This window comes from Chiloscyllium punctatum, chromosome 1, assembly GCF_047496795.1.
Source record: "Chiloscyllium punctatum isolate Juve2018m chromosome 1, sChiPun1.3, whole genome shotgun sequence".
In the NCBI taxonomy this organism is placed as follows: Eukaryota; Metazoa; Chordata; class Chondrichthyes; order Orectolobiformes; family Hemiscylliidae; genus Chiloscyllium; species Chiloscyllium punctatum.
In genome coordinates this window covers 44,949,151-44,967,309 of record NC_092739.1, presented here as the reverse complement: position 1 = coordinate 44,967,309, position 18,159 = coordinate 44,949,151, and the positions used below count along the sequence as shown (strand labels likewise).

The 18,159-nt window shown below is 40.1% G+C and overlaps 1 protein-coding gene across 1 annotated transcript in view; it reads left to right on the top strand.

Moving 5' to 3' along the window:
• LOC140459775 (uncharacterized) overlaps positions 1 to 18,159 on the top strand; it is a 243,750-nt gene that overhangs the window by 68,319 nt on the left and 157,272 nt on the right. Inside the window, exon 7 of the mRNA XM_072554326.1 lies at positions 2,094 to 2,120. Within this exon, the coding sequence (XP_072410427.1) occupies positions 2,094 to 2,120 (27 nt within the window). The remainder of the gene's footprint in view (positions 1 to 2,093; positions 2,121 to 18,159) is intronic.

Below are 18,159 nucleotides of genomic sequence, written 5' to 3'. Positions count from 1 at the left end.
ACCTACACAGCAATATTTGGCATTTTATTGATTCGTGCGTGTTGGGAAGTCACATTGTTTTTTCAATACCTCCAGTTTTAGTGGAAAGAATTTAAATTAAGATCAAAGCAGGGACATAGAGTTGTGCTTTTCAAATATCAAATCATTATTAAAATTTGGAATTTGCTAAATGCAATGAAAAAGAGAAAAAACGGGTTTTTGAATTGTCAGTCTTGATTACTTTGATTATATTCTTACATCTAGAATAAAACTTAGTTTATGTATTTAAAAGTGTATATTGCGTGTAGTAACTCTCAAAAACTCAAAGGCAGGAAGCAAAAATTCTGAATGATGCCATTTTTCTATTCCCACCTCCCAAGAAGGACCATTTTATTTAACCCTGTTTTAAGAGGAACCACTGCTCAATGACCAGGGACTCCTTTCAGCAGTTCAGTAGAGATGTGAATTTCACCCATGGCAATCTGAATTAAATGGTCGATCAAAACACCATCAACAGTCTTGTTCTTTTGTTTTTGAAGTGTTAGTCTCTGTCTAAGCTTTACTCCATTATTCGTTTCTGAAGTATTGAAAATGTTTCACCTTAGATTTTATTAATTCTACTCAATATTAATCCCACTATCTGGGACAGAGCAGCACCAGGGCAATCCAGTGTGAGCAAGTCTTTGAGATACTTTTCTTCAGAGCCAATGGTATGGTCTTCCATAAGAGACTGTGCCAGCTATCAATTGAAAATGTGGCTGATTCCATCAATTATTCCCCTACCACTGATCATGACACTTTTCACTTTCTAACAACATCATTTCTAATTTGTCATAAATCTTGTCATCACCATTAAAACTTGACTTTGGCTTGAGAGTTATTGAAGGAGCTGGCTTGTTGGAAAAAAGTTGCCTAAGTCATCATGGGTTTATACTGGAACTTTATTGCAATATTAACGTTACTATACCTCCCTTATTTTATCCAGAAACCGATGCCCACTTACAGGAGCACCTGCATCACCTTTTGAAGGAATTACATTGAGCCAAGCCATATTTTTGATCTATTTATTCCAACGGCCAAACTGAGTTTTAAAAATGGAATTAAAGGACCGCAGTCTTTTCCTTTAGAAGGATCATTTTAGATTATCTATACAATTATGGGACTGCCTAATTAGGCTCCCAGCCCTCAATGATAATCTTTGCTCAGAAGAATTAAGCTACTTGTGCTGTTTCAGTCCAAGCTTTCCTTCCCATGCAAATGTGAAATTTTGCAGTATGTGCAGCAGGTGTACGGTGATTATTAGACTACAGGGTGCTATTTTCATGAGGCTCATGAATTCTTTCTGTTAGAATAAGCAGAGTTCATTCGGGATCTGGCAAATTGGTTAATTCTGTCAAACCTAAGAGAAAAACAACGGCGTTCAGTTGACGGTATTTTTGTAAAATCAGAAATCAGCAACCTTCTTAGCTGGATTTTGGATAAATAAGAACCTACTGTATCTAGGTTATACATGCAAGTCATTACTCAGCCTGACATATGGTATTGTTTAACCAAATATCTTCTGTGCTTACTTCATTAACAGGAAAAATATACCAAAGGTTCATTCAACACTTTGGCAAACATAAGAAAGTAGTGTCACAAGCTGCCACTTTGATCCAACTGGAATAGATTAGATACCTTTGGTGAACCAAGCATGTCACTCCCATTATAACTAAAATCACATTTCAGTAGCTATTTTTCTTAAGTTACTATTTGAGTAAAAACCATACAACACCAGGTTATTGTCCACCAGATTTATTTGGAAGCACTAGCTCTCGGAGTGGCGTTCCAAAAGCTCATGCTTCCAAATAAACCTGGTGGACTATAACCTGGTGTTGTATGATTTTTAACTTTGCCCAACCTAGTCCAACACTGGCACCTCGAAGTCACTATTTAAGTAGCTATTCTCTTGCAGTATTTGTGTCACTATCATCTTAAAGTTTCTGTGACCTTGACAAATTAGGCAGTATAAGAAGGTCTATTGCAACATTTACTGGATTAGATTTTGAGAATTCATCACAAATGCCGAATTGTCAATGTGATAATAACACCTCAATGTGCTTTTGTTTTTCTAGGGACCCCAGGGACCACCAGGACAAAAGGTACAGTATACCAATACCCATAAAGCATTCAAACTGTTTATTGCCAACATTTGACCCAGACTCAAAGGAAATAGGCTACTGTAGTTCAGAAGTTAGTTCATAGATATTCTTAACTCTAGCCTACTTAATCAAGTCAACACAGTCATATAATATGTTTAATTTCTCTATTATATGAACTTTAAGTTAAAATATTCAGACTAGTGGGAGTTTTTACATCAGGACTTTTATGTTAAAAGAAATGTTTCTTTCAAAAAACAAAATTTACTAGTCTTCCCATTTCAATGTTGGCAAAACTCTGGAATTTAAATTTAAAACATGTACAGAGGATATAGTTTCTATTTCAGCCCACACTAAGCTTAATAGATCACTGCCATATGATTGATACTGAGCAAAACTTTCAATGTGTCGCTGATGAATGGATTTTGGTTTTACTGTGATCACTGAGCTGCTGTTTCTTTCCTGTTTCTGAGGTAACTTGATGACAGACTTCCTGAACCTTCTGTCAGCACCTTTAACAGTTATCAGAATCGGCTGTCAGATTTTTTTTTGATAAATTCAATATACAATTTATGAGATTTCTTCATTACTGCATCGTAAAGAATGTCCTTGTGTATTCTTACCTTACCTTCCAATCATTGGAGGTTTGTCTCTGAAACCCTTCCACAAAAACAATCAAGGTTTTGAAAGTAAAAGCATTCATCACTCTTTTCTGTATTTATTTTTCCCTTTACTGGCTACACAAAATGTTGTAAGACAAACATAACTCTAAAAGAATTTGATAGGAAGTCTTAAGTAAAAGGTTGACACTTTTTCTCCCCATCACCAAATCTCCCAAGCCTTCCAAACAAAATGGCAAGAAATTCCATGATTATTAGAGGTGTTATTTGCTTTGTTAATAAACCAGGATGAAGGTAATCATTCAGCGTCTTCATGTTTGGGGTTTAAATAACTTGACAGGAGTCCATAGTTTTGAATCTTGGAAGAAAATAGAGATTGTGTAAAATACTTTTATCAAATGTTTACAAAATTGTGAAGAGTACAGATAAAGTGAATGGCAGGTGTTATTTCCCTATAGTGGGAAATTTCAAGTCTAGGGGAAATATTTTAAGGTAAGAGGAGAAAGATTTGAAAAAGACACCAGGAGCAACTTTCTTTTCACACAGAGAGTGGTTGACAACTTCCAGAGGAAGTGGTGGATGCAGGTACACCTAATAGGTATTTGGATAAATACATAAATAGAAAAAGTTTGGAGGGATATGGGACAAACACAGGCAGGTGGGGCTAGTTTATGGTTGGCATGAATTGGTTTTACAGAAGGGTCTGTTTCCAGGCTGTATGACTCTGCCTCGATGACTCTAAAATGACAGTAGGAAATGATGTGCTCTCAGTGTCAGCACAGTGACGATACTGAGAGGACAAAAGTGTGTGGGATATTTTTGCGCTGTACTTAATTTTCTGTGAGGTTGGTTACTTCAGCTGACATATTGCATGAAGTAAAATCAGTGAATGTCAGGCGTAGACCTGAAGATAAATAATAAAAAAAGGAGACAATTAGAAAAATAATCAACACTCTCAAAGACTCCTTATGTGAAAGTTATTGGCAGAGCAGACTGGAAATCATTCAAAAAGCTATTTGGATGTAATGGGAAGATTGGATCTGTCAACGAATTGAGATGAACAACAAGTGCTGTTATAAATTGAAACGTTTATCCATGAAATAGTCTACAGCAAGCTTTTAACATTTCAAAACACATTAACTGTAAATGTTAGTTTATTGCTGCATTGACAAATGAAACTGATGAAGCTTGGTTTGGAACTCCATGTAACCCCACTGTAATTGAATGCAAGCTCAAATGTGGGCAGCCATAATTTCCGGTTTCTCCCACCCTCAAAAAAAAACTACACTGCGATGGGGTTTTATGCACCTATATATTTTTCTAGCCTGCTTTGTTCTGGTTAGTGTTTCCCTGGAATTTCAAAACATAGAAATACAAGAATGGAGGCGATGACCTAATGGTGTTATTGCAAGACTGTTAATCCAGAGACCCTGCTCATGTTCTGGGGACCTGGGTTTGAAGGTCACCATGGCAAATGGTGGAATTTGAATTCAATAAAAATCTGGAATTAAGAATCTCCTGATGAAACCGTAGTCCATTGTCTTAAACCCATCTGGATCACTAATGTCCTTTTGGGAGGGAAACTTCTATGCCTTCTTGGTTTGGAATACAAGTGACTCCAAACCCACAGCAATGTGGTTGACTCTTAACTGCCCTCTGGGCAATTAGGAATGGGCAATAAATGGTGGTGCAGCCAGCAATGTCCTTGTCCTGTGCATGAATTAAAAAAAAAGAGCAGGTATAGGCCATTTGGCAGTTCAAGCCTGCTCTTCCAGTCAATAAGGTCATGGCTGAAATGATGTGTCCCTAACTCCACTTTTATGCCTGCCCTCCTAACTCGTATTAATCAAAATCTGTCTAACTCAGTCTTGAATATATTCAATGATCCAGCCTTCAGTGCTGTCTGTGAGACCAAATTCCAAATACCAATGATCTGCTGAAGGAACAAATTCCTTCTTGTATCCATCTTAAATGAGAGACTCCTTAAGATGAAACATCCTGTCAACATTTTCTCTGTCAGGCCCTCTCTCGTTCCTCTAAACATCAATGAGGAGAGGTCAATATGCTCAATCTTTCCTCATCCTAGTTTAATGAATCTACGGGCTCCAGTGTCATCTGTGTCCGTTCTTAAGTAAGGTGACCAATACACACAATACTCCGACATATAATTTTAACATTCCCATCTATCATTGTAGCAAGATTTCTTAATTTTTTGTATACCGTCTTCCATACAACAAAATCAAAATTCTGTTAGGCTTGTTAAGCACTTACTATAATTTCTTGTTTTTTTTTATTATTTGGAGGTGCCGGTGTTGGACTGGGGTGTACAAAGTTAAAAATCACACAACACCATGTTATAGTCCAACAGGTTTATTTGGAAGCACGTGGTTGCGTTTACATTTTGATTAACAGCTTCCACAACCACCTGATGAAGGAGCAGTGCTCGAAAGCTAGTGCTTCCCAATAAACCAGTTGGAGTATAACCTGATGTTGTGTGATTTTTAACTTTTTTTTGTGATTCATGTATAACGATGTTGAGTCACTGTGCAGCAATCTTCAGTATCTTTCCGTTTAATAATAATTTGCTATTTTTTTCTTCCAACCAAAGTGGACAAATTTACACTTTCCCACATTACACTCAATCTGCCATTTTTTTACCCTAACTATATCTTTTTGCAGGCTCCTTCGTATCCTCCTCAAAAAATTCCTTGCTGTGCATTTTTGTATCAATCTAGCTGCAAGTTAACAGTCTCTTCATATAAATCATTAATATATGTCATAATAGTTGGGATCCCAGTACTGATCCATGTGGAACTCCACTAATTACAGTTTGCCAAACTCAGAATGCCCAGTTTATTCTCACTCTCTATTCCCTGTAAATTAAGAATCCTCTGTCCAAGTTAATATAGCACCCCAACACCATCTTCCCTTACCTTGGGCACTTCATCTTTGGCCTTTTGGAAGTCCGAATATACAATATCATATGTTCTCTTTTATCCACATAATTGTAATATCCTCAAATATCAAATATGATTTCCCTTTCACAATACTATGCTGATTCTGCCTGAAAGATTTATGGTTTTCTGAATGTCCCGCTATTCATGATTTAATAATGAATTCTACCATTTTCCCAACGGCAGAGGTTAGGCTAGCTGGACTATATTTTCTTGCTTTCTATCTCCTTCCTTTCTTGAACAGAGGTGTTATATTTCAGGTTTTCCAAACCACCAGCGCTTGCACAGAATTTTAGAAAATTTTGGAAGATTACCGTAATTCAAGCAGGGTACATTAATAGAACTGTAGTGTTTGTCAGAGACAAGTTAATCGTCACATTTCTGCAAACAATGGTTCAAGTGGCTGTCTCTTTCCACAGCCAGGGTTTGGAACATTTACTCTGGGTTAGAGAGGAATTTGTAGTGGGAAGGGAAGGATCCTGCAATTGTAAACTATGTAGGTACCAACAACATAGGTAGGACTAGGACAGAGTTTCTGCTTGGAGAGGGTGAATAGCTAGGGGCTGAATTAAAAGCCAGAACCCAAATTTGTGAATTCCTGAATTTCACCTGAACCACAAGTATGACTGCTTTACTGACAGTCATGTCCTCAAGTCCCTGACCATAAACCATCTTCAAAATACTCCACTTAAGGGATATGATTATCTCCTGAAGCAACGGGTGTTGCATTCCAATATCCAAAGTTCTGACTTCAGTTCAGAAACTCAAAGGCAAAAGTTCCTCAAGTGACAGACACTTGCTGCCAATATAGTTACCATGGAGTACAGATTGTCCACTTGATCCTACATCTATAAGTACAACAGATCACTTACCCTACCAACTTTATTGTGTTGTAGTTAACTAATTAAGATTATAAATATTACTCAGCCAGTATCTATAATTATCTAAAGTGGTTTAACTAGTTGATCCACAAATTAAGGCAATACCTATATCTCCCCAATTCCTGTTTAAACTACTGCCCCCATTTAGAGAAAGAAAAATATAAAACTCATCCACCACACATATCTGTTCTTGCAACTAATGCTTCTGGGCTCCTTGCTCCACTGCCAGTTTCTGGCTCCTCTCTTTCTCTCTCTCACTCAGCCCATTATTTTTTTCTGAAGCTCAAAACAACATCTCCTCCGATTAGGCACCAAATTCCCACATTTACCCGATTCCTGAGTTTACATTCAGACTTCACCTGCATTTAGTGACAAGCTGCTATCTTTGTGTTTGCTTACATTGTGTGCTTAGCAAGAGCACTTGCAGTTATGCTAGCTTAAATTCCACGGAGATAAACCGACACTATTGACTCAACAAGCAGATTCTAAATAGCAACTTGATTAGCTGCCTGCAGCTGCCTTGACAATAGGGAACTGCTTATTCTCAACTGCAAGAAATTGGACCTTAACAATATGTGTAGTTAAATGCCAAATCAAAAAATGGAAGGCAGTTCAACACCACCTTCTCAAAAGCAGCCAGTGATGCCCATTTCCCATGGGTGGGACTGGAGGGTTTGAGTTACAAGGCGAGGCTGGATAGGCTGAGACTTTCTACCCTGAAGCATAGAAGGTTGACAGGGTGACCTTATAAAGGTTCATAAAATCATGAGGGACATAGATAAGGTGAAAAGCAAAGGTCTTTTCCCTATGATAGGGGAGTCCACCACCAGAGGGCATAGGTTTAAGGTGAGAGGGGAAAGATTTTAAGAGAGCTATTTTTTCACATACAGGACAGTCCATTTATGGAATAAACTGCCAGAGGCAGTGGTGGGTGCAGGTACAGTTACAACATTTAAAGGAAATTTGTACAGGTACATGGATAGGAAAGTTTTAGAGGGTTATGGGCCAAATGCAGGCAAGTGGGGCTAGTTTAGTGTTGGGAAACCTGGTCATCATGGACAAGTTGGATCCAAGGGTCTGTTTCCATGCCATATGACTCTAGTAATGAGGTGAAAGCAAGTGCAAACTAAACTTGATTTCAGAAAGGGATTATCCATTAAAATATCCTCAGTCCCCACATTCCAAGTTCTCTCACTCAGTTGAGCTACAAAGTGAAGAATACCTCTCTTCATGCTTGCTTAAAATATCTGTTCATTCCTGCCAAAAAAAACTGAAGGTGGAGCAGTCAATGTTTTGGCTGTAACCCTTCCTCAGATCCTGAAGAAGACTCACACCCAAAACATCAACTTCTCCACCTCCTGATGCTGCCTGGCTTACTGTGTTCTTCCAGCCTCGTCCTTGTCTACCTTGGACTCAAGTATCTGCAGCGTTTTTGTCTCTTTAAAAAAAACTGAAAGGACCAGGAGAAAGTCTGCACTGAACCAAACAAATTGCAGAATTAGTTTGAATTTGTATTTGCTTCTGTAATTTAATGAATTTTAATGGAAAATAAAAGGAAGATCCTTACTATTATACATCTTAAAAGTGTAATTTTGTAATTCTCCCAACCAATCATTCGTAAACAAAAGTGTAGTGCAATGTTATCAAACCCTTGGTGTAATCACATCAAAGGAGTATAAATGACTTTGTACAATTTTTCTTTCCATTGAATTAAAACATGATCATGATCATCATCACTATCCATTAAGAGTGCTGTTACACTCAGTTCCGATTCTGGATTATTATGGACCATTATCAAGTTATGAATTTATTGTCATGTGCAGCAAGGCACAGTAAAACGCATTGTCTTGCGAGCAATACAGGCAGATCCCATAGTTAAATGGAATAGATAAATAAATACAAGGTAAACGGCAACAAAAACAAGAACACAGGTACAGGCAAATGCTAAGAGTTTGTGAGTCCATTCAGTATTCTAACAAGAGTAAGGTAGAAACTGTTTTGAAACCGGCTGGTGCATGTGTTCAGGCTTCTGTACCTTCTCCCTGATGGTAGAGGTTAGAGAAAAACATTGCCAGGGTGGGATGGATCTTTGAGAATGCTGGCGGCCTTTCCTTGACAGTGGACCTGATAGATGGATTCCACAGATGGGGTGTTGGCCTTTGTGATTGTCCGGGTCGAGTTTACCACTTTCTGTAATCATCTCCGATCTTAAATGGTACAGTTGCCATACCAGAGTTGAAAAATGTGGTGCTGGAAAAACACAGCAGGCCAAGCAGCATCCGAGGAGCAGGAGAATCAACGTTTCAGTCATAAGCCCTTCCTGAAGAAGGGCTTATGCCCGAAACGTCGATTCTCCTGCTCCTCGGATGCTGCCTGGCCTGCTGTTTTTCCAGCACCACATTTTTCAACTCTGGTACTCCAGCATCTGCAGTCCTCACTTTCTCCCAGTTGCCATACCAGGCAGTGATACATTCAGACAGAAAACCTTTGATGGTGCACCTATAAAAGTTGGCAAGGATATTCACCATCATGCCAACTTTCCTCAGCTGCCTGAGGAAGAAGAGACGCTGATGGGCCTTTGTAACCAGTGTGTCCACATGAAGAGTCCAAGAAAGCTTGTTGTTGATGACCATTTGTTCCATCTCTGTACTGTTAATGTGTAGGGGGGGTGGGGGGTCATGATTAACATCCCACCAAAAGCCAATAATGGTTTTACCAGCATTGAGAGCTAGGTTGTTCTCAATGCACCATTTTTCCAGGTCTTCCACCTCCCGTCGGTAATCTGTTTTGTTGCCATCTGAGATTTGACCAACTATGGTGGTATCATCAGCGAACTTGTAAATGGCATTCGTCTGGTATTTGGCGACACAGTCATGGGTATACAGTGAATACAGCAGGGGACTAAGTATGCACCCTGGGGGGCTCCAGTGTTGAGTGTTTGTGAGGATGAAATATTGTCCCCAATTATCACTGATTGTGACCTGGGGGTCAGGAAACAGAGGATCCAGTTGCAGAGAGTGGGGCTTAGTCCGAGATCACTAAGTTTTGTAATCAGTCTCCAGGGGATATTAGTGTTGAAGGCTGAACTGCTGTCAATTAGTAGGATTCTTACATAGCTGTTCTTGGTGACAAGATGTTGCAAGGAGGAGTGGTGGGCAAGTGATATGGCATCTGACATGGATCTGTTGGTCCAATAGGCAAATTAGAGTGGGTCAAGAGTAGTGGGGAGGCTGGAGTTTATTAATGCCATGACCAGCCTTTCAAAGCACTTCATAACCACCGAAGTTAAGGCCACTGGGTGGTAGTCATTGAGACATGCTGCATGAGCCGCCTTAGGCACAGGGATGATGTTGGCCCTCTTGAAACAGGCAGGGACTGTGGCCTGCTGCAGGGAGAGGTTGAAGATGTCTGAGAAAACCTCTGCCAGTTGATTTGCGCATGCTCTGAGTGCACGGCCTGGTACTCCGTCTGGTCCCATCACTTTGCTTGGATTCACACAAAGGAAAACTGATCTGACCTCTGATGCAGTGACTGTTGGGATAGGTTCGTCAGGACTTATCGGAATAGGTGTTACTTGTCCGCTGAAATTCTGCTCAAAGCAAGCAAAGAAGGCATTGAGACCATCTGGGAGGGATGTGTCATCGTCTGCTATCTTGCACTGTCTCTACTTAGAACCTGTGATGTCATTCAGTCCTTGCCATAGTCGCCGGTCATCTGTCTGGGTCTCAAACCTCTTATTCCTAATACTTCTAGTATTCAGTTTCTACACTTTTCGTAGGTTTACCTCCTTTTTTTCCCCTTCAGTGTCTCATTGTTGCTGATAACTGATATTCTAGTGTCTCTCTGGGTCTCAATGGCTTCCAAAGAACAAGGTGTCATGAAGCATCCATGCACTTCATTGGCCAACTTGGACTCCAAATCACTTCAGATGATTCAGAAATTACATTTAGTTGATTGAAATCTCTTTGAATAATCTTACCGATCTTTCAGTTTCTGTTCATAAAGCAAACTGCCTTCTTATTCTGATAACATACCTGTATTTAGACTTTTTGGCAGAAGATGTTCGATGAGAATAGGTCTTTCCACACCCAAGGATTAGCATTTTGGCTTCCCTTATGTTCCTAACTATAGGCTTCATCACTTCCTTTCACGTCTGCTCTAGATTTTTGGAACCCTGTGTCATTGTATGTTGTACTTATTATCGTCCTCTAGGGTTTGACATGTTTTTCATATTCCTTCTACTTTGTAGGTTTTCTTCCTGCTGCAAGTAATTTCCACTTGTGGTATCTTATTCCTAATACTTATAGCATTCAGTTTCTACACTTTTCGTAGGTTTACCTCCTATTTTGACCTTCAGTGTCTCATTGTTTCTGATATCTGATATTCTAGTGAGTATATTTAACACAGGAAGCGTGCAACTTAAGACCAGAAGAATTTTTTTTTTAATTTTACAGACTGAACAATTAAGTGGTTGATGACTTTTAAATTGGACAAATGGAAGATGATGCCCTTCAGTGGGAATAATAAAAACATCAATATGCTTAGAAATTAAGAGATTGAATGGAGTGGATGAGTGAAGGGATCCAGGGACCTTGGTGAATACATAATTTTCTATAAGACATATCATAGATTAATAAAGCATTTTCATGTGCTATTAAAACACTGGGATTTATTTCTGGTGTATAGAATTAAGATGTGATTAAGTTATGTTAACTAGAGTGGGGCGATGGCCTAGTGGTACTATTTCTAGACTATTAATCCAGAAATCAGTCAAAGCTGTAGAGAGCTGGATTTGAAACCTGCCACAGCAGATGGTGAAAACTGAATTCAACAAAAGATATTCAGGAATTAATAATCTCCCGCAAAACATTGCCAATTATTGGGAAAAACCCATGTGGCTCACTGAAGTCCTTCAGGGAAGGAACTCTACCATCTTCATCTTGTCTAATGTACATGTGATGCCAGACCTAGAGCAATGTGGTAAGCTCTCAGCTGCCTCTGAAATAGCCTAGTTCAAGGGCAGCTAGGGATGGGCAATAAATGCTGGCCCAGCCACTGATGTCCACATCTCACAAGTGAATTCAAAAAAATGTTAAACTTGTATAGGACCCTGGTTATACTATGTTCGAAATACAACTAAAACCGACAAGGGGAAGCACTTGAGAAAGCCTAAAGTAGGATTATAAGGATCAGATCTGAGCTGAGAGTTTACAGCTATCAGGGAAGATTGAAAAAATTGTACTTATGGAAAAATATTTTTGAAGTGATCTAATTTTTTTTAAAAATATGTATGTCTTGGATAGGGTTGATGTGGAGGTAATATTTCCACTTCTGGTCTTCACATGACACAAAAGAATTAGAATGAACAGCCTGTTTCTGTGCTGCATAATCTAAGGGTGGAATAGTCTGGTACCAGTTGAAGGTAGTGAACTTAATTAGGTGGGATGGTAGCAGGCCAGAACACCACTCTCCCAACCTTGTATAAATTAAATTCTAGGTGGGAAAGTCCAACCTCCACCTTTGCACCCCTCTGTTAATCAAGAGGTGATCAATTAGATAGCTGCAATTATTTCAGCTCCAGGTAGGGTGACGTAGAATTGGCCTGCCCAACTGGTTAGCCGTGGTGGGCAGTCTGCGACTTTAGGTTGGGGGCCCTCAATCTGTTGGAGGGTTTCTGGTTTGCGATCAGTAATTTGCTGATTTTTGGGTGGTTCAAGTCACCCCCAGATCCTGGTTCTGACACTGGACTTGCTTAGGGAACGTGAAATGAAGAAGGCAGTAGGCAGGTGTTTCAGGGCAAGAGAATCTCTGTGTTTATTTAACTTCAAAAGGGTAAGTATAATACAAGAAATAAAAGCCAAATGCAATGAAGCAGTGAAGTAGACACAGTTATACGGAGGACAGTAATTAGATACTCTATTAAATTGAATACAGGTTAAACATTATATTAGAACTAAACAGCAGATTTTTATCACAGAAATTATTATTAGCCTTCCTACCCTTGGGGTTCCCTGCTCTGTAACCACCCACCTCCCACTCCTTGTTCGCTATGTTGGAAACTTTGGGGTCTCAGGAGTTAAGTTCACCACTAGGGAGAATTTGCGATTTTGATGTACTGCTCCTACTTGCTGTACCCAATGCCTTGATGAAGATTTTGGATGGTGTAGGCCTCCTGTCTGGGTTGAGTCTGTGATAGGATGTGTCGTAGAGTTACAGGTGAATACTTGGTTTTTCTTGCTTTCTGGTGGTTTTTATGAGCCAATTTTCACCTCAGGATCCGCATGAGACCTTGTGGTATCGGTTGGGTTGGTGGTTTTCAGAGGTTGTTGGTTCTCAGGTCTGCTGGTCGTGGTCGGTCACCATTGGTTCCCCTGGTAAGGAACAGACCTGTGTTAGTGGGTTTTGGAATGACCACTTCCAGAGATAGTTATGCAGTTAGTTCTCTGAGAGAATCAGTCTTTACCATCCTTCTCTTGATGGTAGCTGCGGGGATAGCGCTCTCAGGTGAGATCAGGGCCTGTGATTATATTAATTGTGCACCTGTTATCTTCTTTGCCAAATCTGCACTTGCCATTGTATTACTGGAGTGCCCTTTTGAGGTCAATTGGCTTCTTGATAGTTAAGTGTACGTGTGAATGTATTTTGTTTAAGTGGAATGTCCAGTATCTCTGGGCATGAATGTTAATCAAAGTTGAATGTCTTGCTAGGCCCCGTAATGTCTGGGTTGGAGTAGCCCAAAGGGTAAAAGCTAACTTTCAGTCTAGAGTGTTAGGTCTGGTTAATTGTTCTTTTAGAGTCGAGGTGTGAATCGGATCTTCAGGCTGAGCAATGGTTCCAGGCAACTACCTCTGTGTCTGTGTATTCTCCCAGAACATAGCCCAGCTGCTTAATTTTTAAAAGTTAAAAAAATTTGAAAAGTCCAGGATTTTGGTCCAGTATTTAAGAATATGAGGATTTTTGCTCAATCCTACACTGTGCACAATCAGTGGGCTCGGTTGGAGGTTGGCTGCTAGGTGTCCTGTCTTGCTTCCAAACAGCCTGCTCTCTCTCTCCATGGCTCCCACCTTGCGACACAAACGAACAACATTGACCTTGATCACAGCTGATTCTTCATCCTGGGAATCCAGGGTGAGATCCACCAGAAAGAGGAACGATCTCCACTTCTGATTGGCTGCCAGATCTTGATGTCTGGGACTTCTTCATACTGAGGCTCCAAATACCAGCAGAAAGCCTGCAGACAACCAATCATTATTGCTGATTGTCAGTGGCTTTTTCAACTTTGTAAGCTTTTTTTTTCCCTCCTGCAAATGTATCAATTTTCAGACTTAGTCCAAAACCAGGAAGATCCTGGCCATGTAATTTTCTATAATGTCTGTCATAGACGTCATAGATTTGCTTTTTAACGTTAGTTTTTGGCTACTTTCTGTTTTTTAATCATTCAGGCATTCTGTTTCGTATCCATTCTACCGCTCCATCTCAATAGCCAGGTGTACATTGCAAAGCAAATCTCATGCTTTATTTAAGTGCACCCAATATCTCTTATTTTCCTTTCACTCACACACGTTTGTGAATGTGACACAACTCACTTCATGTCTGACTGCCTGCTTATTATTTTTGTCTTCAGTTCTTTGGATAATCTTCCATTGTTTCCTTTATAGTAGAGAAAAGCGCTCCAAATTTTCATTCACATTCCTGGCATAACTCCAGTGGAGATCTCCTCCAAGGATCATGTTGTTCAGGTGTCCACTGTTTCCACATTACACGGGGAGCTAATTAAATGGGTGAAATCTGCAGACCTGGGTCAATCAGGAACTGGTGCAGATAAAGAGTGTGTGTGGAAATGTACAGTTCTTAAGATGGGCCTAAGTTGAAACCATCACAATGAGGAAAATTACCTAAACCATCAAAGAAGTAACATCGATAACCCTTTCCTAATGCTCAGGAAGTGCTAGGTTTTCCCATTGAATGGGAGTAGCTGTTGCCAGAGATCTGTATGTAAGGGTTTGAGTATTCGACTACCCCATGTACATTAGCTACATAGTGTTACTAACATGAACCCACAAATTCTGGCAGTTAGCCCTGACAACACTAGTGAAAACAATGTTCACCTAAATATGGAAATTGAAGCCCACAGATTTTCAGAGCTCAATTTGGCTAAATAAACCAAACAGGTCAGATACATGGACTATATGGACAATCAAATGCATTTGCTTGCTTCTAGACTGCTATTGAAATTGGACATATCTGTATTGCTGTACTGTTAGGAAAATCAGGTACAGAAGTAACTCATGACAATGCTTTGGAAATTTACTTTGAAGATCCCACTAAAATGTCAAGAAGATCAAATGCACACAACATGATAAGAATAAAATATTTTAGCACACCAAGCTGTCATAGTCTCCCTGCCGCTGTCACAATAGCCACATGGTGCAAAGTTAAAAAAAATCACACAACACCAGATTATAGTCTAACTGGTCTATTTGGAGGCACTAGTTTTCAAAGCACTGCTCCTTCATCAGGTGGTTGTGACACACTCTCAGACATCTTCTTCCCAGCCCCACCCCCCTCCCATTCATCTCATGCCCCCTCGACTCTCTGCCTCATTCCTGATGAAGGGTTTTTGCCCGAAACGTCGATTCTCCTGCTCCTTAGATGCTCCATGATCTGCTGTGCTTTTTCAGCATCACACTCTCAACTCTGATTTTTAACTTTGTCCACCCCAGTCCAACACTGGCTCCTCCAAAACACATGGTATAAGTGAGAGATGCTGATCTATTGCATACTATCCTCCAGTGTAACATTCACATGGTTGGATGAAGATATTGTGATATTGTGCATGCTTAAAATGACAAAACTAACAGGAAAAATGTGTCATTGTATCTTTGCAGCAGAATAAACTTATGGTTTCTAAGTCGGTCCAATTTTGGATATTACTGAATATTTAATTCCATTTTGGTGCTCGCCAGTAGATTGAAATACCAGATTGGTGGTATTGTAAAAGAGCCATTGTTGGCTGAGAGGAAGTTACTTAATATTCGTCATCATGATTTAATCAAGCTTCTTCAACAACTTCCTCTCCTGAAAGGTTTGGCGTCATTTTGTGATCACAGATGGAATTGTTTAGAAAAACAGTACTGCAGCATAAATCTCTGTTTCTAGCAGGTCTAGCAAGACAAAACAAAACTAAGGACAAAAAACACTAGGAGTACTTCAAGCTTCATGTTGGAGCAGTAATTCTGAGAACCACAGATTAAAGAGCAGATGTGGGCAGCACGGTGGTTAGCACTGCTGCCTCACATTGCCAGAGACCCGGGTTCCATTCCCGCCTCAGGCGACTCTCTGTGTGGAGTTTGCACATTCTCCCCGTGTCTGCGTGGGTTTCTCCGGGTGCTCCGGTTTCCTCCCACAATCTTAAGATGTGCAGGTTAGGTGAATTGGCCATGCTAAATTTCCCATAGTGTTAGGTGAAGGGGTAAATGTAGGGGAATGGGTCTGGGTGGTTTACGCTTCGGCGAGTCAGTGTGGACTTGTTGGGCCGAAGGGCCTGTTTCCACACTGTAAGTAATCTAATCTAAGTAACCTAATCTAATCTAAATGTAGTCAATTATCCAACTTCTCCTGTAAGAGAAAGGCCATGCCTAGTGAGCTAATGTGCAGCCCAGTACCAGCTCCAAGAGCTCTTGGTGGCAATCTGAAATTTGCTTTCCATCAGCGTTATGAGGTCTCCGTACAGAACATGGAGTTCAGCGGTTCAGGAAGGCAGCTCACCACCACTTTCTGAAGGGCAAGTCTGACAAATAAATGCCAGGCCCAACTGCAATGTCGATGTCCCATGAGCGAATTAAAGTGTCAAGTCTGTTTGATAGTGCTCCTGAATGTGCTCTACTATTTTAAATATGCTATATAAATATACATTGTTGTTAGAAACAAAGAGAATTTGTGACACAAGATGAGGATACTTGGCTCAGTGTGCCTGTGCTGTTGCTGGTTGAGTGATAAGTATTGGTCAGGACTCTTTTGGCTGGGGGTGTATGGATCAGCATAAACAAAGACGGGAATAGTTTCAGTATTCTTTTTCATGTAACCCTTTTGCTTAAAGGAAAAGATACCTTGTAATAAATTGAACTTTATTACTGTAGATCAGGCTACTGTACATTAAGAATTGTGCAGTTTTAAAGTGAGATTTGTCAGCTGCTATGATTGTGGTTACTCTATTAAGGATGTTAATGTGAGTCAATCACAACACATTTCAAAAAGGTTTAGGATGAAACCTGGCCGGAAAAAGCATATTGTTATGCAAGTCCTTCATGTATTTGCTAAGTTAGTGGAGGTGTTTACTTGTTTATTTTGCAATGTTTAGGAATCTTTGAAACTTTTTCCACTGGTGTAAATGGAGAGGTATCAGATCAGCTGCCTGTTACACATCTGTCCTGATTTTCTTTTCTGCAGTGTCACATTTCGACAGCAGTCCAGGAGAGAACAAATGTGTTTGATCTCCCAAATGGCCCAGGGAACTATGTATCTTTCAGATGAGACAGTGAAACGAGGCCCCTCTCCCCTTTCAGCTCGATGTAAAAGATCCCATGGCACCATTTTGAGGAAGAGCAGGAGAATTCTTTTAAGAGTCCTGGCCAACATTTATCATTCAACAACACAAGCACGCTGAGCCAAAGAGCCTCCTCCTGGGTCACAAATTCTCATTGTGTCTAACAACAATCTACATTTATATAGCATATAACGGTATGAAGCAACCCAACACATATTCTGGAGCACCACCAGACTTAACACTTCTTTTATTCACTCATGGGACATTGGCATTGCTGGTTGGGCCTGGCATTTACTAAAGTGGTGGTGAGCTGCTTTCCTGAACTGCTGGACTCCATATTCTGTAAGTAGACCCCACAATGCTGTTGGGGAGTGAATTCCAGGATTTTGCCTGACCGACAGTGAAGAAACAGTGATGTATTTCCATGTCAGCATGGTCAGTAGCTCCGAGAAGAACTTGCAGGTGGTGATCTTCCAGGAATTGTTGGATTCTGGAGAAGTCCCAGCATTCTGGAAAACTGACAATGTAATACCCTCATTCAAAAAGGAAGGAAGACAAAAACAGTTAGCTTAACATTTGTTGTGGGAAAATTCTCGAGTATGTTATAAGGGATTTATTGGCAGAGCATTTAGAAATACTTAGTATAACACTCATATGGATAGACATGGACAGGAAACAAAACATGCAATATTCTGGGTGGAGGGAAAGCAGTTCCATGGTTCCTATTCACAACATTTGCTGAGATGATTTTCTTGTGCTGATCAGAATGCTCCTTCTCATTTCTTCCTACTCTGGATGTTTTCACTTGATTACAAGAGGCACAGAATAGCTGCTCCATAATTATGATCATCTCATAATTATTCATTACAAGTCACAGGTTACAGCAGTTGTTAAAGAATAATAAACAGTTTTTCTTCAAGCTTAAAAGTGTTATTTTACTGCAGAGATTAGAAACAGCTCCTGGCTTTGAGAAGATCTGACAGCGGCTCTCAGTGTCGCAAAGGATGGCATTGGAAAAGCACAGCAGACTAGGAACGAGAG